This window comes from Lepidochelys kempii, chromosome 8, assembly GCF_965140285.1.
Source record: "Lepidochelys kempii isolate rLepKem1 chromosome 8, rLepKem1.hap1, whole genome shotgun sequence".
Classification (NCBI taxonomy): Eukaryota; Metazoa; Chordata; order Testudines; family Cheloniidae; genus Lepidochelys; species Lepidochelys kempii.
The window spans coordinates 70,390,359-70,412,529 of record NC_136387.1 but is presented as its reverse complement, the minus strand read 5'-3'; the positions used below and the strand labels follow the sequence as shown (position 1 = coordinate 70,412,529).

Genomic DNA, 22,171 nt, shown 5'->3' with positions numbered 1-22,171 from the left:
AAAAACCACACGTTGTTGCTAGTCCCACATTTAAACCTTTCCTTTTACTCACAGTGTTCTCTTAGGAAAATTTAATTTACAAACATAGTTTTGTCTCTCTTACCTTTCTTATGTTGTAATAGTAATAGTTATGAGTTATTGACTGTGCTAGCCACAAAGGTGTGAAGACACATTTTGACAGGCTGAAATAAAGATGTTTTCAGCTCACTTATAACACTACAACAGGGGTGGGCAAACTACGGCCCAGGGGCCACATCTGGCCCTTCAGATGTTTTAATCCAGTCCTTGAGCTCCCGCTGGGGAGCAGGATCTGGGGCTTGCCCTGCCCTATGTGTGCCAGGGCTCCACACGGCTCCTGGAAGCAACAGCATATCCCACCCCTGGCTCCTATGCATAGGGGAAGCCAGGGGGCTCCACACATTGCCCCCGCCCCAAGCGTCATCCCCGCAGCTCCCGTTGGCTGGGAACTGCAGCCAATGGGAGCTGCAGAGGTGGCACTTGTGGACAGGGCAGCACATAGAGCCGCCTGGTTGTGCCTCCGTGTAGGAGCCAGAGGGGGGACATGCCGCTGCTTCTGGGAGCTGCTTGAGGTAAGCACTGCCTGGAGCCTGCACCCATGACCCCCTCCCATGCCCCAGCCCCCAGTCCTGATCCCCTTCCCGCCTGCCAAACCCCTCGGTCCCAGCCCGGAGCACTCTCCTGCACCCCAACCCCTCATTCCTAGCCCCATCCCAGAGCCTGCACCCCGAGTTGGAGCCCACGCTTGCACCCCAACCACCTGCCCCAGCCCAGAGCCCCCTCCTGCACCCTGAACTCCTAATTTCTGGCCCCCTCCCAGCACCTGTACCCCCTCCCAGAGCCCTCACCCCCTCCCACACCCCAACCCCTAATTTCGTGAGCATTCATGGCCTGCCATACAATTTCCATACCCAGCCATACAATTTCCATACCCAGATGTGGCCCTTGGGCCAAAAAGTTTGCCCACCCCTACACTACAATATTGTGTCTCTGCACACCTGCAGAATGCAGGGATATCATCTGGCCCCAAAACATCCACAAATAGGGTGTGGCAGTTCCTAGACATGCTCTGTGCTTGTTTCTGAAGCTGTCTAGGTAGTTTTCATTGTGGGTAATCTACCTGGCTGGTCACTCCCTGTTACTCACCTGATAGCTAAGCCAATCAGCTCTCAAGAGGAAAAATATCATACATATATTAGTTCAAGACAGCCCTCAGACATCATGGCTCATCACTGGAAGATCAAGCATGTGTCCGCTGTGAGGGCTGGGTTTGCCAACAACACAGAATTATTTTGAAAACAAGGAGCTGATGTCCTTATCAAGATTTGAAGAAACCAGGTGTGTACACTGCGGTGTTAGGGCTACATTATAAAGCCTTAGGTCTGTGAGCTATTCTGAAGTAACAATGCAGTGGGGACAAGGCACTTGACTTTTAGCAGTGAGGAAAAGGCCTGTGAAAAAGTCTCTGAAGTAAGATCGGACGGCAACCTGCTGACATGTGTGTACCAAAGCACTAAATTTACATTTTTGTATTGAAACACTGTTGTTCAGCATGTGTATAAAAAGAGGGGAATTCTATATAAAGAACTATAGAAGATTTTCTAATAGTTTGTGTTCAAAAGGAATTCATAAGTATTCTGAATACTATTTATAATGTTTACACTATTTTCAGTGTTTTGTATACATTAAATGTTTCTTTACTAAGAAACTGTGTGACCTACTCTGAACTGGAAAGGGACCAATAAAGGAGTACTAAAACCTTCACTGCTTGTTTTACATACAATAGCCCAAGTGTTCAACTCCATAGAATGCTTTCTAAAAAGTCCTGAAAAGACAAAAGTCTCTGAGTCTGGTCCTTACTGCTCAAAAAAGTTGTTTTTTTTTTTTTTACCAAGGAATATCTCAAAGGTATTGTGGTGATCTTGCCTAGGCAGCTTGTTTAAAACTAAAGTGCCACTTAAGATTTTTAGCTACAAACTTAATGGAAATAAGGTACCTCAGTTTTACTGTGATATAAGGTGGGATTTGTTAACCCAGATAGGATACACTCCTGTCCTGTCTTGCTTACCTCAAGTGTCTCCACTTACCATTCTCCAGTGAAACAACTATCCTGCCAGGACAGCTTATCTTTCAACCCTCTGTGAGCCCATTGGTAGAAATCCTGGGTACCCAAAGATTTAGGTCCTCCCTGGCTGAGTACATCAAGCTCCAAATGGCCAAGGACATTAAACAAAACATCTCTGAAGTCACTTTGTGCTTTGTAAATGTATTTCATGCTTGTGATCTTATCACAATATTGAAATGTGTTCACATGAGATTATTGTTTCTCACAGATTCATTTGAATTACGGCATACTCTGTTTTTTCCAAAAAGCAGTACTAAGGGAAAAACCCACACCGTAATAAACATCAATGTGGAAGATAAAGGAGGAGTTTCAGTAAATATTCTGTTTTCTTAACACATAATCCAATATCCTGTATATTTTCAAAATTCATATTATTTTTGTGCTGTTAATTTCCTGTTCCCAGTAACTATGATTTGGTTAAAATATTATATGTGACCTAATTAATTGAAATTCAAAATGATCTCCATTGGTTGCATATGGGCAGATTTTATTTATTTCATGTAGCAAAGGAAATTTTGTGGGATATTGAAAGAAAATCAGAGATACTAATCCTAGTCCCATTGAAGTTAATGGTAACGCTCCAAACAACCCCGGTGGTGCAGGATCAGGCCCATCATTTATGTACCGAAGATGTCATTGTATTCTATGACATTATTACATTAAAAAGTGTAGCATGCACAAAAATCTCATTTACTACATATTTAGCTACTCTAAGAAATGAATTTGCATCAGTTGAATGACAAATGACATTAAAATATTACCAAAATATGCTATAATTCAACTTTATTTCTGAATCAGGCTAGCATTGTATCCACAAACAGCCATAATAATCCATACATTTTCACTGAGCAATGATTTCTAATTTTAAGAATTTTCAACATCCAATTACAACCCTATAGTAAAATTCTTCCCTCTCTTGTATTCAAGTCATCACAGTTCATACTGTATACAGACATCTTTTTATATAGATACTTTAAAAACTATGAGCTAGTTGCTTAACTGCAACATGTCATCAACACATCTCCATCCAACACATTTCCATTCTGCAAGCGGTAAAAAGGTTGAAGTTATGCACACCATGTAACAAGCCTTACAACGGTTTGAATGGTATCATGACAGTCCAATTTGTGGACATCGAGGAATAGTCAAAACAAGTATTGCACTGACATCAAACTACTGTTGGCCAGGAATGGCAAAAGATATCAAGGACTGGATATGTAAAGTAATGAAGTAAAATCCTCTAATTTAAATTTAAATACAAATTTGAAATTTATATTGCAAAGAAAGATATTTAGCCATTTGGTGTGAAAATGTGAGCTTCAATCCATTGTAATAATATTTTAATACATGAATATTACTAACATCATATTCTCTCCACACCAGGCTCAGAGATGTCTGCATTGCCAGAAAGTAGGAATGGAATTAAATTTGGATACCACCTTGAAAAACTTTAAAGTGAATTTTGGACTCTCATATTTCTACGATCTATCTTTCCAATTTTTTTTAATCCCTTCCATTGTTAATGCATTAGGAATGTTCTCAGTGCAGGTTACATATACATGATACAAAGTCTTAGTCACTTCCTTAAAAAACAGAAAGGAAGCTTTGAAAGAGTGTCCAAGAAAACTATTTATTATTTGTGTTTGTTATTGCTACACAATAAGGCTTCCAACTGGCAACAAGTGCAATGTATATGGATGGCATGACATAGTGCAACAATAACCTCTATTGCTCTTTGCTCTGGCACATCATGTTTATGCAGGTTTACTCTTGAGGGACTTTTCCTGTCCCTATATTTCTTTACTTTCTAAGTGAAGTGGATTCTGATTGTGTGGTTGTTTAAACCACTGTGAAAATCTCAGAAAACATTAGGAGAGATCCAAAGTGTAACCTCTATCCCTGCATACAGGTCCAGAGGCCCTGGGAATTGGTGGGAATGGATTTAATGGGGCCATTACCAGTAACAAAAGAAACCAGTACATATTGACAGCTACAGATCATCTTACAAAATGGGTGGAAGCATTTCCACTTAGAAATAACACAGTACATGAGATGGTAAAGAAAATCTTTAAGATTATAAATCGATTTGGATGGCTGGAGCAGATAATGACAGTTCATGGCTCTGAATTCAATAATGAGGTAATGACTTATTTTTGAGATTCTTTTCACAATTTCTTCAACTATACAATCAGGTCATAGATATTCAACAGTGAACATTGGCTTCATTGTTCTCATGACTATTTTCTTTATGGAAAATTATTGCTGACAACTTTTTCTATGGATCCTCACACAATTTAAAAAAAAATTAATAGCAATTTGATTTACAAACATATTTATTTTTTCCACATAGTAATACTAAAAGATGGGATAGGAAACCACAGTACTAGCATATAATATCAATAGGGAAAGGAAAATAAATGTGCACATTTCCAAAGGAAAGTTTAAGGCATAAATACTTTTCAGTTTAACCTTGCCTTTTGTGAAAAAAATGGGGATAGAACATAGCTTCTACCTATTCAACCCAAACACCAACAAATCCACCCACAGGTAATTTTTTTCCAATAGTAAAGGTAAGTAGACAGGACCATGCTGTAAACTGTGTATTGGTAAAAAGAAAAGGAGTTCTTGTGGCACCTTAGAGACTAACCACTTTATTTGAGCATAAGCTTTCGTGATGCTCAAATAAATTGGTTAGTCTCTAAGGTGCCACAAGTACTCCTTTTCTTTTTGCGAATACAGACTAACACGGCTGTTACTCTGAAACCTCTGTATTGGTAATAAATCTTCAAAGTCTTTTTATCACATGTGTATCACATGTGAAATGTCAGAGGGTGGAGATGGATGGCAGGAGAGAGATCACATGATCATTACGTGTTAGGTTCACTCCCTCTGGGGCACCTCACATTGACCACTGTTGGTAGACAGGATACTGAGCTGGATGGACCTTTGGTCTGACCCAGTATGGCCATTCTTATGTTCTTATGAAATGAAAAATAATCATAACAATACATTGCAATGTCCTCCAACTTACACCTTGTTGATTCTATGTATAGTTTGTCTCAGTCAAGATGTTATATTAACTCTTTCTTTCTTTGCACAAACTAATCAATCACTACCTTTTACAAAGCATTGCGGTAATTGGTTGACACCAAGAGTAATTGGAATGAATTTCTTTGTTTTTTTTCTTTGAGTTCTAAACCATACATGACAACCAAATGTCACCCTTTCAAACTATTGTATGGTTATGAAACAAGGTTTCCAGACCAAGTTTCAGAGAATTACACTGTAAGTGTATGTAAATATTAGTTTGTGATTCTCCATTTCATGAATACAATACCTTCTCCATTTATTTACAAAGCCACATGCTTTCAAGGAATTCAGTGAAAAATACTACAAAGAGTACAGTATTAATCTAAAAACTGCAATGGATACTGACATCGCATTGGTTGTTAGTAATATTTCTAAAGCATAACAAAACCAAGAAATATACTATTCTAGAAGAAATTTCTAAATTTGGGAAAATAACATGCAAGGTTGGGGAATGCATTATATTACTGAATGCAAGAAGGAGAACAAGAAAGGGAGGGATGCTGTAATATTTATTGAAGACCATACAAAGTTACCACTTCTGTAGTAATAAATTTAAAGTGGAAACCTTATAAGGGAAGACTTTCAGATATATGTACAGTATCTCCCACTTAAAAAGCCACCAGCATTAGGTACTGAAAAGAGATTGTCAAAGGAAAACATCCAAACAGATATGGGTGATATTGAAAAAACAATCCCCTCAGCCATTATTAGAAAAATAGGTGGTGATTATGGCAGAGAACCCTGATGACAGCAGTGTGATAAACTTGGAGATCACAGACACAGAGGAAAAGGAATGTATGGCAGCAGAAGAAAACAAATAAGTAGCAGTAGAAGTTAAAAACAGCAATTCAAGTGATATTGATTACATGTTTCTGGAAGATATGGAAGACAAAGAATGGTTTCACAAAGGTAATTGTTTACCACGTTGATGTAATTTTTATATATTTTGATAATATACTTCAACTTATTAAGTATGGTGAAAGGTAAAAATATCAGCAAACAAATGACAGAATACACAATGGTGAAACAGAGAAAAAGGAGATTGTATTAGGTGCTAATATGTGTTAAATTTCTTGTCTAGTAATTTAACACACATTAAAATTTGTGTTTTTAAATTACAAAACTACAGCCAGACTGGAGGCAAAAGTGAGAAAAATGAGTTTGCACAGTCCTTCATTTCATGGCCTGATGACAATAAGCAAGTTCGGTGATAAGGTAAATAACAGTGAACGTGGATGGCAACTGATTCATCAAATGTTTTTGAAAAGTTAACTTTTTCCTTATTGTCTAATGTAGGTGATCAATGTGAATTTGAGTGCATTGTTGAGAAAGCAAACACAAAGGTAGGGCTACTTCTTATGTCGCTACATGGAAATATTATATCATTAATGAAAAGGTCAAAATAATGGTTTTAAAAAAATATTCAAGTCCAAATAGCATGGAAGTGTGAATATAAAGCAACAGCTGCAGCAGTTTGCTGTATTTCCTGCTGCCAAACATGTATTCAATAGTATTTTGATTTATAGACCTGAGGTACAGTACTTGACATGTTGAAGGCAACATTAGTTTTACTGGTTTCAGAGTAGCAGCCGTGTTAGTCTGTATTCGCAAAAAGAAAAGGAGGACTTGTGGCACCTTAGAGACTAACCGATTTATTAGAGCATAAGCTTTCGTGAGCTACAGCTCACTTCCTCAGATGCATATCGTGGAAACTGCAGCAGGCTTTACTATTTTAGTTATTTTAGACTTTAGTTTTACTATAGAATTCAGTGGGGCCATGACTCTAACACTGGTATCTGCACTGGTTAGTCAGTTTTTAAAACAAGCATGACAGAACATATGGGTGTTAAAAATAAAGAAATGCTTGTAATCTGTGTTCCATATCAAGTTTATTTTTAACGGTGAGTATCCCTTCTAGGTATGTAGTTATGAACTACATCATATTCTTTGTGTGCCAGAATGATTAATCCATTTAATACAAGCTTATGCATAAACAGGTATAAGCCATGCCACCTCTGGAGTAGTTTCCACTAGCATTCTGTCAAGGTGACAGAGAAATGAAATTTGAGATGGTAAATGTTAATGATCTTTCATGCCACCCTGAGGGCAAAGCACCGTCAGCTAAGCACAGCCTTAAGTAACAGTAAATACAATGTGATATAAGAGAATGAATAAAGGTAAGCAGGTACTTAAGCAATTATTTAAACTGGAAAATACAGTATAGGCTCGAGCACGTAGTTTGCTTAATTGACCCATATAACTACAGATCTTTTCTCTCTCTTTTTTTTTTTTTTTAAATGAATTCATGCAAAATGATATACTTTCTTACAATGCACTAGGTCATTGGATTATTCCATTCTTATTCTTTGGGATTGTCTCAATTAATGTAGTACTACATTCAAATTCAGCTCATAGCTGTGATTTTCCCCCCTGTATTATAATTGCGGGTTTTCAATAAATGTAATAGATACAATTCCAAACTTCACAACACATTTTATTTTTTATTTGTATGAACTGCATTTTATGAGATAAAATGCAGTTTGAAGAATTTATTGTGTTGATAATGTATATTTAAACAATGTACTCTGTAGTGTTTTAACAGAGGCACTCCCAATGTTACTTTCTCCTGGGTATTAGTGAGAAATTACAAATGCGATTATCTATATGCATTGTTTTGAAAAATTCTAAACTGTTGAATTATATTAACAGTGACATATGTGTACGTATATTTACACTTACAGATAACATTAATGGAAACAAAAGAAATGTTAATAATTGAACCCTTCTGTGATGAGTTGAGATATGAAAGAAACTTGCTGAGAACTGGAGGTGATTTTTAAGATACTTATTTCTGTAATTAACATGAAGTGTTAGTAGGAAGTGGTTTTCAATAAATGTGATTTAACAACAATATAAGAGAGTATGTTCCTGATAGCTTAGATAAAATGGGAATAGCACATGTGCTTATTCTCTTTAATACTGGACATTGACTGAATTGGTAAGATTTGTAGCCAGTCTCCACTCCCTCTACTAGAATGGAAGGAAGGATGATGATTGTCATGCTGTCTGGAGTGGCTCACAACCATGAGTGCTAACCTCAGGGCAGGCTGTCAAGAAGCAGGGCAGAAGCCCCAAACTGGTTGTATATGCTATAATTAGATTTCAGCAGCCCAGTAACAAATGTGAACTACTAAAGCACTAACAGTCTTATTGTGGTGTCACAGACCATCCCTTTGGGCCTTCCAGTCCATCTCACCACCCAGGCAAGCTAGACGTAATGCTCTACACCAGTGGTTCTCAAAGCCAGTCCGCCGCTTGTTCAGGGAAAGCCCATTGCACGCTGGACTGGTTTGTTTACCTGCCGCGTCCTCAGGTTTGGCTGATCGCAGCTCCCACTGTCTGCGGTTCACTGCTCCAGGCCAACGGGGGCCGCAGGAAGCGGCGCGGGCCAAGAGACATGCTGGCTGCCCTTCCCGCAGCCTCCATTGGCCTGGAACAGCGAACTGTGGCCACTGGGAGCCGCGATTGGCCAAACCTGCGGACACGGCAGATAAACAAACCGGTCCGGCGTGCCAGGGGCTTTTCCTGAACAAGCGGTGGATTGGCTTTGAGAACCACTGCTCTACACCAAAGATCACAAAACATTCAGGTTACTCCCTGTCCCAGGAGACCAATCACTTACCGCAGGTCAATTGGTATCTTAGAACTCAGGCCAAAGACAATAGTGTAGCCAAATCTATAGTAAACTATCTAAGGATTTATTAACTAAGAAAAGAATTACATACGTACAAATGAGTTAGTCTATGGTTTTACAAAGTGATAATGTTGTAGTGATCTGTCAGCTCTAAATGTCTTTTAGGGCTAACCCAGGTTGATCCTGCGGATCTCAGATTCTGTTTCGTAGCTCTGGCCCTGTAAGAGTCAAACAGCAAAAGAGATGGAAAAAATTTCTTGTCAGCTGTTTTTATTTCCTTCTTCCAGAATTCAAGCTTATGGGACAAGCCCTTTTGCACGTAGCCTCTTTATGGGTGCAAGGGGATAATTAACACTGTCTTTGTATTGTGATGTTCCACTGTCATGCACTTATTTTTGATAGGCCTTCTTGAGGGGCAGTAGATGATCCCTCCTGCCTGGGTTCACAGTTTGTATAGTTACAAAGCAAAAAAAATGTTATGGTATAACATGATAAAGAAATTATCTGTGATGTTAAGGCATGCAGCAACTTACAAGCATTTCATAAGGAAGGTCTAAACACATTGTTATAAGTTCAATACCCTCTTAACCATACTAACAGAGAGACAGGTTCCCAGCAATTAATTTTTCAGGGCTTGGCTGAGACCTAAAGCCTTGGCACCTGGCCTGCCAGCATCACAATGATGCCACAGAGACTGTGGTCCCCCTTTCCAAGCAGAAGGGAGAGAACCTGTGTGAAGTTCTAGGGAGCAATTTCAACTCTGAGAGGCCCAGCCAGGCCCAAAGTATTGTTAAGAAGAGATGACCCTGGCAGACTTTTTACTCCTTTGGAGTTGTGCTCCAGGCCCTGAGTCCTGCTTTATCACATGCTTCCTTAACTAGGGAAGATCATTTTCTCTTCAGGATTGGCAGAAGCAGCATGTTAGGTGCCTTTTACATAGATTAACAGACTGGCATCTCTTCTTTTATTCTCCTGACAGAAATTTCTAGTACCCAGGACTGCTTTGTGACAACTAACCCGTAACACTTACTAAGTCCATGGCAGCTGCTGCTTTTGTGTTGGTGCCATTTGTAGAATGTACACATTAACTCCCTGAGTTTTCCCTCATACAGGCCAGTCTGTGTCCTGGATCTCATTATTGCCACACACACCATACAAGATAGAAAACAAAATGAATAAATACACCACCTAGTTTCAGCATTTTGACCACTTTGCTGTTCAAAAAAATAAGGATTAATAAGTGGGAATATAGCAAACATACATGTTGCATCTCACTATTACCCAGGCATTGGTTGGGAATTTCAACTCAATAAACATTTCTATGAACAAAAATACTGCACTGAGAACAGGAGACAGTGAAAGATTTAGAAATTTCATCTAAATATGTTAGGTCAATTTTTTTTTTATGATGGGTCTAATAAATTCTGTGTCTATTCAATAAGAGTTGAATATGTGTATTGGAGCCTTATTACCATTTATGATTAACAGCAATACCCCAAGGTGGATTTACTTTAGTGTGAAAGTTTATAAAGCATGTCTATTTAGAGTTAACTTCTAAATTATGGGCCTGCCCACAGTGAAGTCAATGGAAATCTTGCTATATACTTTAAAGTGACAAGACCCCAAATAAATACCATACCATTGCTACATGTATATCACACATGCTACAGTTGATTGTACCTTTAGCCCAAATAGATACTTGCTGAATTACATTTATAACTGTTACATGCGTATCAAAAGTTTTGGCACATTTATTAAACAAATGTTTAAAAGTTTTTAATTGACTCTAAAGGATTTACATTTGTGACAATTAATTAGAAACAAAAAGCTGAATTCTCTTCTTATTTATACTATGCAGTTTTAGTGGAGCCAATGGAGTTATGTTGGTATAACTAAGAGGAGGACCTGGAACACATTACATGCAGTAGGAAAGTACCACCAACAAACATTTACACACACTATATTTAAAACACTCACTATTAAATAATGCCAAAATAGTCTAATCAGTTAAAATAGTGTTGATTTATATCTCAGGAAACAACATTTCTATATACAGCTGCAATAGCACATTGAAATTTCCAAACTGGTGTTCACTTGAATATGTTTATAATACATATGTACAGGAAATGGGATACTATCTACAAACTTCGCACTTCAAAGAACTCTTCTTGTTGAGCATGCTTCAATAGGGAAGCGATTCATCTGTTTCTAAGGTAGTGTCTTATTTTCCCCTCTAATGTAAAGGGTGTTGTATTTATCACAATACAGACCATTTTTTCATGTTTTTCACATGACAGTGTTACAAAAAGTCACTTGCATGTCATATTATGTCATGGAATGAAGAAAGTTAGTCACTCGCTTAAACATTTGGTTTCGGTGTGTTTACAGGACTGTAGGATCCATTTATCTTTGCTTTCCTTGACATGTAAACCAATATTGTAAGTGCAGGGATTGCCATTGTTGATAAACAAGAGAGCACAACAATCACAGGAATCATTAAATCTGTTTCTTTCACTATTTCTGCAAAATGAGAGAGAGAGAGGAAAAAAAGAGGAGACAGAAGAAGTTGATTAAAAACTGTTACAAGTAGATGTATGCACATCACTGTAAAGGCAATGCTACTGTTATGTCATCTTCCTCTCCTCCAGCTTTGAGCATCTTATCTGACCCCATTGAATTCTTTCACTGGATTCCTATCTCTTACTGCATCAAATTCAAGGTTTTGTCCACATTTACAAGGCTCTCTGTAATCTTGGTACATCTACATCTCTGATCCCATTTCTCCCTCTTTCCCCTTCCTACCCTCTTTCCAATCTGTTCATCTTTCTGTTGCCATCATCTCCTGACTCCTCCCACAATGGATTCACACTTTTTATAATGCAGTTCCCTATGCCCAGTGGTGTCTATCGGACAAAGATTTGCACAGGGGAACTCTAGCTTTCCTGAGCTCCACTTACGCTCACTAATTCAGGGTATCTTAGCAAGTGCCCCTTAGTACTGTGCTCCATGATGTTCTCCCCTGGAGCTCCAAAATGAATGTGAACATGTGCATGATATAGTCTGGGGCACTGGAGCAGCTGTTCCACATGGATCCTGCTCTGAAAGAGCTATCGTCTCATGTTAACAGCTAAGACTGTGTGAATTGACTTTATTATGGTTTTAGTTTCTCATTTTTCTGAGTGGAGCAGTGCCCCCAGCTATTGCAACGGGACAGACCCTACTGCCTTCAACTGGAACGCTCCCCTGGTTCTCATCTGCATCGCACTCTCCATCCTCCTTCAAATCCCTTCTTAAAACCCACTTCTTCAAGCAATCTGTCTTACATTCTCATCTTCAGTAAACACCCTCTCTAATCAACTTAATCATTGCTTAGTGTCTTACGTAAGTTCAGGCCTGTTTGGCATAGTATATAATAAAGGGTGTTGTAAGCTGACTGCTCCAGGGAGGACCAAGAGGCATTCTCCCTCAAGCAGATAGAGTGCCTCCAGCAGCTCCCTAGCACACAACAAGGCACCCTCTACCTCCTTTTGTGGGCTGCAGGCTTCTTCTCCCTATGTGCCAATCTTGCTCTGCAGACTGGTGCATAGAGGAAGTGGGGCTATCCCTGCCTTCTCCCCACCTCCCTTGAGCCACTGTGCCACTTTGGGGTAGCATTGCCAAGAGTATCAGTGCTGTATAGGAGGCTATTACATTACTGATATTCACTAGTGAACTGTTCTGGTATGTTTTTCACCACTAACCAGGGTATATCTATGCGTGGGTGAACAGTACACTAGCTGTGCTAACAGCAACCTTTCAATCGTTGGAAGGTAACAATACAAGTAAGTTCAAAGCAACACACATGCCTACCTACAACAGCTATCTCAATCACATCAGTGTTATTTCCAGTCTCATTGCAAGCAACCAGGTATGTGTCTGTATCAGTTTTGATGACTCTACAGAGCGTAGAGGTTTCATTCTGTGATGAGAGGATGGTCGTGTTGCTTGGATGGATCTTTTGTGGGACAGTCTGTGGAGGTAAATTACTATAGGTTGTACTCATAATAGTGATATTTTCCCCTTCATCAACATTGTCTGATGGAGATATTAACTCTGTAGTATTCTGGGGAGGAACTAAAAGGAAAGAAAATGTAGGGTAAGATTTAAATGCACATGTAGAGACTCACAAACTACAGCAGGTTCTCAGGGCCTTAATTCAGTTGAATGATTCACCAAAATTTTTTCTTAAAATCTACTTGATCACTAGCTAAAGGTACTCTCTAGTCTTCACACAAGGCTGCTGGCAGGAAAGATATTTTATTAATTGATGGACGTAGCACACTTCACTATACCGAACTTTTTTTCTTTCTTTTTTTTTAATTTAAAGTGATTATGTATATTCATGAAAGAAGAAAAATAGACAAGCATGGCTTCTGAAGTCCTCATTCTACAGAATAGGCACAGAAAAGGCAAAGACAAAAGATCAGAGGCTAAAAAAGAGCATGTCTGCCCAGCCTTCAGACATGTGAGAAAGTCATTAGCATTCCACTGTTTCAAACCTTGTTTTGAGGGACCCCAGTGTAAGGGACTGTTAAAAGATTTTGGAAAACAATTGTTTTCTGATGTCTGAATCTTTCTGGAGAACAGCCCTCACTGTTGATGTGTTCCTACTAATTATGTATGACAAGACCCTAGGTAACTCACTACATGACACACACGACATTAAAATCCTAGGGAATGACAAAAAATGACCCCAAAATCTAGAGTCTGAAGAAATTGGCTGATATTTTAGACCATGTTTTATGCCTTTAGCAGAACCCCCTCCACCCCACACACACACATTTCATTAACATAGAGAACATTATGTTAACTGACCTTTGACATCAAGCATTCTGTTTTTAAATTGCTGTCCCAACTTGTTGCTGGATTCACATTCATACATTCCTGCATCCTCTAGCTGAGCCCCATCTATGGTATATCTGCCACTTTCGGACACAAGCACTGTGTCCGCACCTCCTGTTTTCTTCCTCAAGATGATCTGAACAGCCGGAATACCTTCAGATGTGCAAGAGAAGGTAACACTGTCTCCTTCTTTTACAGTGTCTGAAGGGAAAACTGAAAGCATTGTGTCTTTTGGTGGAACTGCAAAAAAGTAAAGAATGAGGGGAAGGCAGATTAGTTTACAGAAGTGATCCCTGGGCAATACAGTGTTACTGTACAGTAAACACAAGTAGCAGAGCAGAGGCAGAGAAACCAAAATATTACTGAAAGGCCACTTGTGATTTTTTTTGTAAATTGCTATTAATACAATAATTTATGTTATCAATTAATAATAAGCAACAATACTACGCACTTATATAGCAGCACTGTCAATTTGGCACCTTTCAGGTTTACTAAGTTCATTAAAGTGTGTTTCAGAGTAACAGCCGTGTTAGTCTGTATTCGCAAAAAGAAAAGGAGGACTTGTGGCACCTTGGAGACTAACCAGTTTATTTGAGCATAAGCTTTCATGAGCTACAGCTCACTTCATCGGAGCTTATGCTCAAATAAATTGGTTAGTCTCTAAGGTGCCACAAGTACTCCTTTTCTTATTAAAGTGTATGTGTATCTACCTACCTGTCTAGCACCAAGATAAGGTAAGTAGAGTTATATAGTTAAAAATTTTTTTACCCTTAAACAAGTTCAGGTTTAGTTTGCTTTGCATCTCTGATGAAGGTCAGGGTCAGAAGTTTTCCTCAAATGGGCTCCCTCATCCCAAGAGACAACCAAAAGAATAATAATCTCTCCCTGCACAAAAGCCCAAGCAGCCAAGTTTTCAGTATGAAATGCAGCAGGGCATGGGAGAATAGGATTCACAACCCCAATCCACAGGCACTCCCTCCAGACTGGTCATTTAGAACCAGCATCCCCTCGACACCTTTTACATGCGGGCACCTGAAGCCAGGCCAGAACTCTAGCTGCTGTGTGCAGGGAATATAGAAGCTCCCCTGTGTGGCTGCTTAACACAACCACCTCCCGACCCCCGAGGCAGAGGCACTATTGTATGTCTACACAGCCCATGGCAGTGAGCCTTTCAGCCTGGGCTGACAGCCTCAGGCTCGTGGGGATGTGCTACCTCTTAAAAATCGCTGTGCGGATACTGTGGCTTGGGCTGGAGCTTGGGCTCTGAAGCCCACCTCTCTCCCTAGGGGTCAGAGCTCAAGCTTCAGGCCAAGCCACAGTTTAAACATGCTGCCACCACAGCTATTTTTAGTGCTGTATCTCAAGCCCTGTGAGCCTGAGTCTGTCGCCCCAGCGTGGAGGCTTTCTGCAGGCTGCCAGTGGCTGTGTAGTTGTACCCAATGGGGCTCTAGTGATTCAGAGAGCTTTGCATGAGGTAAATTTTATCTGTAATGATTAAGGGCCATTCTTGACCTCACAGAAGTGAAAGGCAAAATTCTCACAGATTTCAGTCTGAGCAAGATTAACCCTAAAGTTTCGAAGCAAGGCTTACAACGTATCATGTTGTACACACCTTGAACAATTAAGTTCACAGTTTTTTTCTCTCTTCCAAACTGGTTAACTCCTTCACATTCATAAAGCCCCAAGTGTTCAGCCTTTATGTTATTTATAGTCAAAGTTGCATCTTCAGAAAGAAACTGCAACTCTCCACTGATCAAATGCTTTGTCCAGGAGATCTTTGGAGTTGGATTACCGTAGCTAATACATGTCATTATCACAGCTTCCCCTTCCTTCACTGTGGTGGAGGGGGTGACAGAGATTGTCGTATTTCTTGGTCCATCTAAAATTATTAATAACAGGAGCAATGAGAGGGTTCTTTATTAGGTGCTAGATTGTCAGCCTGGACACTGAAATCCCCTATTTATCCTCAAATCAAATACAGCACAGATAGCTTTGGAGCTTCAGTGCAAGCCCTCCTTAGCCAATGTGCCTCAGTCCTGACCAAGAGGGTATGTTTATATGGGTGGGAGGGCAGTACTGTCTCAATCCCCACTCAGTACTTGACCTGAGACTGCCATCACTCTGAGGGCTAAATGGGGACAGGCCTTACACACTGCACATTGGGACGATTCCCCTCTCCTTTTGTACAGCCCCTATATGGGCCACTCATTCACAGCCCCTGTGCTCAGGGGACTGCGGAGGATGTGACTGTGTTACTTCTCCCCAGGGAGCAACTCACCAAAAAGTGCGTGGGGTAGACCAGAGGTAGGCAGAAGCATGGTTCTGTTCTGCTCTTCATTCTGGCCAGCCACACAGGGAGGGAGGAGTACACTGCATCCAAATTATGGTATACCTCCCAGGGCAACTGTGGAGTTCCAGGGGGCATTCTGTCTTAAAGAGATAATGGCCTGCTCCAGGTCTCCCCTTACTATGGGCTGTTCCTAACAGGCTCAGTTCACTTCTTAGACTTGGTTTTATTTTGAGGATTATATCCAGCAACGAAGTAAATGATGAGCAGTTCACAGAACTATTTTATTGGGTCATAGGAAATGCATAATTTACACTTACATTCGACGCTAAGTTCTGCTGCCATTTTGCTTTCCCCCAGTGCATTCTCTGCTTCACATTCGTAGTTTCCTGCATTTAGGAACGTCACACTTGAGATGTGGACAACTCCATCCTCACTATAAAGCACAGTGTCTTCACTGTCAGATTTTCTCCTTAAGACAATCCTGGCAGAAGGGTTGCTTTCAACAGAACACAGGATGGTAACATTATCTCCTTCTTGAACAGTTGTGGAGGGTTGTATGGAGAACTCTGTAATTCTTGGTGCCCCTGCATGAAAAGAGGGAAGGCCTTTCTATTAAAGGAGAAATAGTTACCAAAGTAATACTGGGTTTTAAGAATGTGGGTGGCAGACCCCCTACATTGTCACATTTCTGCCTGCAGTCAATTGCAAGTACCAAACTGGGCCCTGATCCTGCAATGAGTTCTTTGGGTGTGCAGGGATCTGTCCAGAGGATGCTTATTACAGGATTGGGGCCTTAGAGGCTAGAATGACACCCCTTGGGAATTTTAACCATGAATTCTATTGTATATTTTTTTTGTGTGATGTTGCTGTCCAGATGTAGTTAAACTGGATTCATTATAGGGATAACATTATTGTGTTCACCTCCAGTCAGACATGTGAATCACATTATGAAATTTCCTAATAGTGCTGTATGGGGTTGAAAAAGAATTAATAAATAATGGTGAAGCAAGGGACTCTGACTTGTCAATGTCTGATTGTTTTGATTGAGGCAATGCACCCAGGTCTCTTGGCAACCATCTTATATTTTAAGTAAACAAATAAATATTATAGGGAATGATCCTGCAGTTCTTTTTCAGGGACTGAATCTGTATTTGAGTTTTGCCAAAGGCAGGACCTACAGGACTGGGCCTGTCATAACAGAATTGTATAATACAATTACAATAAGGAAAAGGAGAATTTAATTAAAAGGCATAGGGATAGGTGAAAAGATTGATTTTCAGGTGAGATTTCAAAGAGGTAGTCAATGAAGCAGATAACAGATGACATCTATAATTCATCATATTTTAAACTTTGCTGGAGGAAATAGTCTCTAAAAGACTATTCTGAGCTCAGAAATTCATAGCTTTCAAAGATAACGTTTGACACACAATTTATTTAAATGTCAGATGGCTCAGCAGGTTTCATAGGACAAAGTCACATATGTTTGCAGCCTGGCTGCATACATAAACCACCTGGAAACATAATTAGCCAGAAGATTTTGGGAGCAACACGGGGCTCCTGGGCAATGTGCTGCACACAGCTAGTTGTATAATGGCATTCCAGTCTTAAAGGAGGTTATTGTCCCTTACACGTTTAGGGTGATTACCATATTCACATGGAGCTAGAGAGGCTGTTAAATGCCTGTTTCGGAGGGGACACTTAAATGTGGGTTGGGTAAGTCACCCAGAGGACCTGGGAGAAATCATACCCACACTGGGCCATTGACTGGGGGAGCTATGTATATGTTTATCTTAGCTTGAGAGTAAAAAGAGAGAAGCAATGAAACATCAGGCATTCTAATGAGAGAAACATCAGACCTTACAATGACAAACATGACTCCTGAATAGCAGTAGCATATCTATAGTTGACTCCTGAATATACAGTAGTGAGGACCCTGAAATTTCCCAGTTCCATTATTTCAGGGTCCCCACTCTTTTGTTCATTCAGGAGTCACCTGTAGATCAGTTGAAATTCTATGCTTCATAGAACCAGACAAGTCAAACTCTTGCAGGCTCATACCTTGTACAGAAATGACCACTGTTGCTCTCTCTGTTTTATTCGTTGCGTCATTCATGGCTTCACAGATGAACAGCGCAGAATCACTCATCTGGGCATGTGGAATGATTAGGGTGTCATTGTCTATAATGTGCTGCACACTTGAATCCTCTAGCTCTTTTCCCCAAACAATCCTTGCTGGTGGATTACTTGTAGTCCTGCAAGTGAGCATTAGCGTTTCCCCCTGCGTGGTTATGTTGCTTGGAGACACAGTGATGTTAGCATTTTGTGGACCAACTAGAAGAAAACAGAAGAGAAAAGCTCAATGAGCTAAGTTAATGACACATGCGATCCTTGTCTGAGGCTAAATGATCTCAGGGAAACACTTCAGATATTGGGAAACATTTCAAAAGCTGTGATGTCAATGGGACAATAGAACAATTTTCCCAGAGAGCTCAGTGAGGAATCAACACTAGAGGTTTTCCAAGAGGAACTGCTTAGAGCAAAATTCTGCTCCCTAATATATGCATGTGGATCCCATTGACTAAAATGGGAATTACATGGGCATTCAAGGGAAATTTTTCAAAAAAGCACCTCTGCTTAGGCAGTTATTGCTCTCTCTGATTCAGACTGTGTGTGTTTGCCCTCTGACTGAATTCTGCACCAGCTACCAAAGAAAAGGAGAGAGGAATGAGCCACAATGGTGGTGCTGAAGGTTGACATGCATAGCTATTTTTCACTGTTACTGAATGCAACAGTTAACTTTAACAACCCCGGGTGCTCCATGTGGAGAATGCTCGTTGAAGTCAATGGTTATTCTTCACATGAAGGGATTACAAGACTGTGCCCAGAGATGATATGACCTAAGGGCCATGTCCTATCCTTGATCTTTGTACAGTACAAAAGTCACTGACATCAGTGTGAGACCCAGTGTGGATCAGGAGTACTTTTGTTTATATTCCTAACTTTGTAGCCCTGGCCCATGAATCCTAATTTGGTTTGAAACCCCTAATATAAATATACTTACAGTTTACACTCAATCTCTGTGAAGTCTGTCTTTTCTTGGGTTCAAATTCCATTTCATCAATCTCTAATTCAGCCACACAAGTAATCTCTTTCCCAATGTCTTCAAAGGTGGGGATAAAAGTCAATGTCAGACTTTTTGTCTCTGTGGTTTTGGTGCTTACTTCCTCATAAAACTCTTTCATGTAAAGAACAGATCCATCTTTCTCTAGCTGCAACTTCAAACGCTCAGAAGGATACACTTTGGGAACCATACAGGTGGCACTGGCTTTTTCCCCAACATTCAGGGGTGTGCTGATCTCAATGACTGGTGCACTGGGAAAAGCTAAAAGAACAATACTAGTTACTTTTTACTAGAGACAGGCCAAAGAGACAACCACTGAAACTAGAGCCAGAATTCAAACACCCTCAAGTTCACGTGTTCACAACCTGGCTTTTGATTTAGTCCAGTACAGTCATGAAATATGGGTCCATATTTTGGGGTTTTGACCCTCCAGACTCTTTCCCCACACACACTCAGAGTTGGAGGTCTTAGTATCTGGGGTATAGATTGGATTAATCTTTCCTTTTAATACATGTCCATGTTAAAAACATCATGGCATTTTATGAAAAGATAGAAAAATACTGATCTTTTTTCACTGATAGAATTAGAAAATAACAGCTAACATATATTCTAAATTAGTGACAGACAGCAATAATACTGTTCTTGGAAATAATTGGAATAAAAAGGCATAGCGTGTGCTGTATCTTCATTTAGAAGGCCCAGCTTCTATTAATTTTAATTATTATCCCCAGTAGCTATTGAATGTGGCTCCCAAATAACAGCAGCTACCATTAAATGTAAAGACCTTCCCATACCAAGCCAAAATATTAAGGTGTATGGGACTGATTTGTTCCCAACAAACTCAATGGCAAAACTGCTATTGGTTTTAGTGGTGTAGAAGCATGCCTTGTATCTGCAGCTAATATAGTGGCAGGCAGAGTGAGTTTACAAAATCCCTCTAATACGAGTCAACTCCTGCTCACTTCACAAGAGAAGGCCTGTTGGAGTCAATGGAGAAATTTGCATCAGTAGGGCGGGCAGGATTTGGTCCTAAGGGCCAGATCCAATACCCACTGATATCAACAGAAAGACTTCCTTTGACTTCAGTGGGCTTTGGATCAGGCCCTTTATACTCAAATTTTCCCCAAACATTTCCACCCAGAGGATATTTTTTTCAGCTTTTTGAACACTTCAAGTGGATTATCTTCTGGCTTTCATATGCTTTGAGGAAAACACCAAGAGCACATAAAACCAGGAAGATTAAATTCACTCTAGGGAGCCTAGTTCAAGATGCCTAATAAGAAATCCCTGCACCAATCTATGACCCCTACCAGAAAATATATGTTTAAACCATACCAGAACTGTTGTGCAAGGGATATAATTGACCCTCCACTGTAGGAATGATTAGTCACATTTATTATGAATGAGCATTGCACCAATGTCACATGTAAAGGGAACAAATCACTTACAGTAAACGTCAACCTTGATGCTTTTTTCTTTTTTCACATTGTCACAAAATGCACTGCAGAGATACTCATGGTCATTCCCAAAGCCAACAGGATCCATAGTCAAGGTGGAGCTGCTCCCGTTATTGTACACTGACCCACCGAGGGGATTGTCCATCTGGGTTCTCCAAGAGAAACTTGGGGATTCACAGCCAATTGTACTACAGGTCAGCTCAAGTTTATCTCCAATCTGAGCAGCAACGTTGTATTCAGGTGTAACCTCAATTTCAAAAGCTTTAGCTGAAAAGGGAGAAAAATGCAAACTCAGCAGCATTCATTGCTCATGTTCTCCTTTGCACTAGCAATCTACTATGGTATATGAGATTATTAAAGCCTGCCTGATGTTTTACTATTTTTAAATTAATAGTTGCATACGGAAAGTTAAACTAATAATACTTAGTACTTAAATAGTGCTTTCCATCTCCAAAATACTCTATACACATTAACTAATCAACTGATGAACAATGTAAATCCATTGAAGTCAATGGAGCTACATGACTTTACACCAGCTGGGATCTGTCTCTAAAACTTTGCAGTAGACTAATAGGTAAATAAGTTACCAAGGGAGGTTATAGAATCACCTTCACTGCAGATATACTGGACTGATACTATACTTGACTGATATCTATCAAGGATGCTTCAGGGATAATAAAATCAAACCTACAGTGATGTGCTAGAGAACTCTGATTCTGTGATTCTATTGTGCAATAAATTTTGTAGCAAACTAAATTATAAAATGATTGCATTACTACAGAATAGTCAGTGCTGAATACAATTTTCTTGCTATTTAAACAAAACATCTTAATTGAGATTAACAAATTTTTATTTACTGAAATATAAAATAATTTTCCGTAAAGAGAAATGATTCTAAAATAAAGGAAAATTCAAATTAATTACAACAATTAATTAATGAAGTAACCAAACAAAAACTCACAAGTCACAAACACCAGTAAAAGCACTGTCACTGATGGAATTATTCTTCCCATTTGTCTAACTTTTTGCAATTGCTATATAAAGAAAAGAAAGCAAGCTCCAAATCCTGGATCTCTGTTCTCTCTGAAGAAACACCGCGTGAGTCTGCAGCTCTGAAAATGACAGTTGTAACAGTTACTCAGCTCTTTATAACCATTCTGGTTCAAGCAGAGTGTAGGAAATCCCTAGATGGGGAAACCCACAGCGCAGTTAGGAAAAATCCCCCTGTAGGCTATGTAGCTGGTTTCAGCGCCCTCTGCTGCTCTCAGACACAGGATTACAATGTGTCTTTTTCAAACTAATTCCAAAACTGAACTAGCAAAATAAATGGTTTCAGAGTAACATCAGAGATGGAGAATATCAAGAACAATTCAGATGAGAAAAATCTTTTTAAGCCCAGGATAAAATTAATTATTTTAGCATTTTTATTGCATATCACAGGTATAAGGAGCAAAATAAGGACCTGATCGTGTAAATGGTTGGTCATGTGAAAGAA

The 22,171-nt window shown here is 39.7% G+C and overlaps 1 protein-coding gene across 2 annotated transcripts; it reads right to left on the bottom strand.

The window, feature by feature from the left end:
* Window positions 1-10,736: 10,736 nt before the first annotated feature.
* VCAM1 (vascular cell adhesion molecule 1) lies at window positions 10,737-21,783 on the bottom strand. Of its 2 annotated transcripts, XM_073358221.2 has the most exons (9): window positions 21,638-21,783; window positions 20,668-20,943; window positions 19,160-19,480; window positions 18,157-18,429; window positions 16,416-16,682; window positions 15,421-15,687; window positions 13,782-14,048; window positions 12,777-13,040; window positions 10,737-11,447 (listed from the first exon to the last, which is right to left on the bottom strand). In XM_073358221.2, the coding sequence occupies exons 1-9, from the start codon at window positions 21,687-21,689 to the stop codon at window positions 11,287-11,289; spliced, it is 2,148 nt and encodes a 715-aa protein (XP_073214322.2). In that variant the 5' UTR covers window positions 21,690-21,783; the 3' UTR covers window positions 10,737-11,286. The 2 variants fall into 2 exon arrangements, with proteins under 2 accessions (XP_073214322.2, XP_073214323.2); XM_073358222.2 differs by lacking the exon at window positions 15,421-15,687.
* Between the last annotated feature and the right edge of the window lie 388 nt (window positions 21,784-22,171).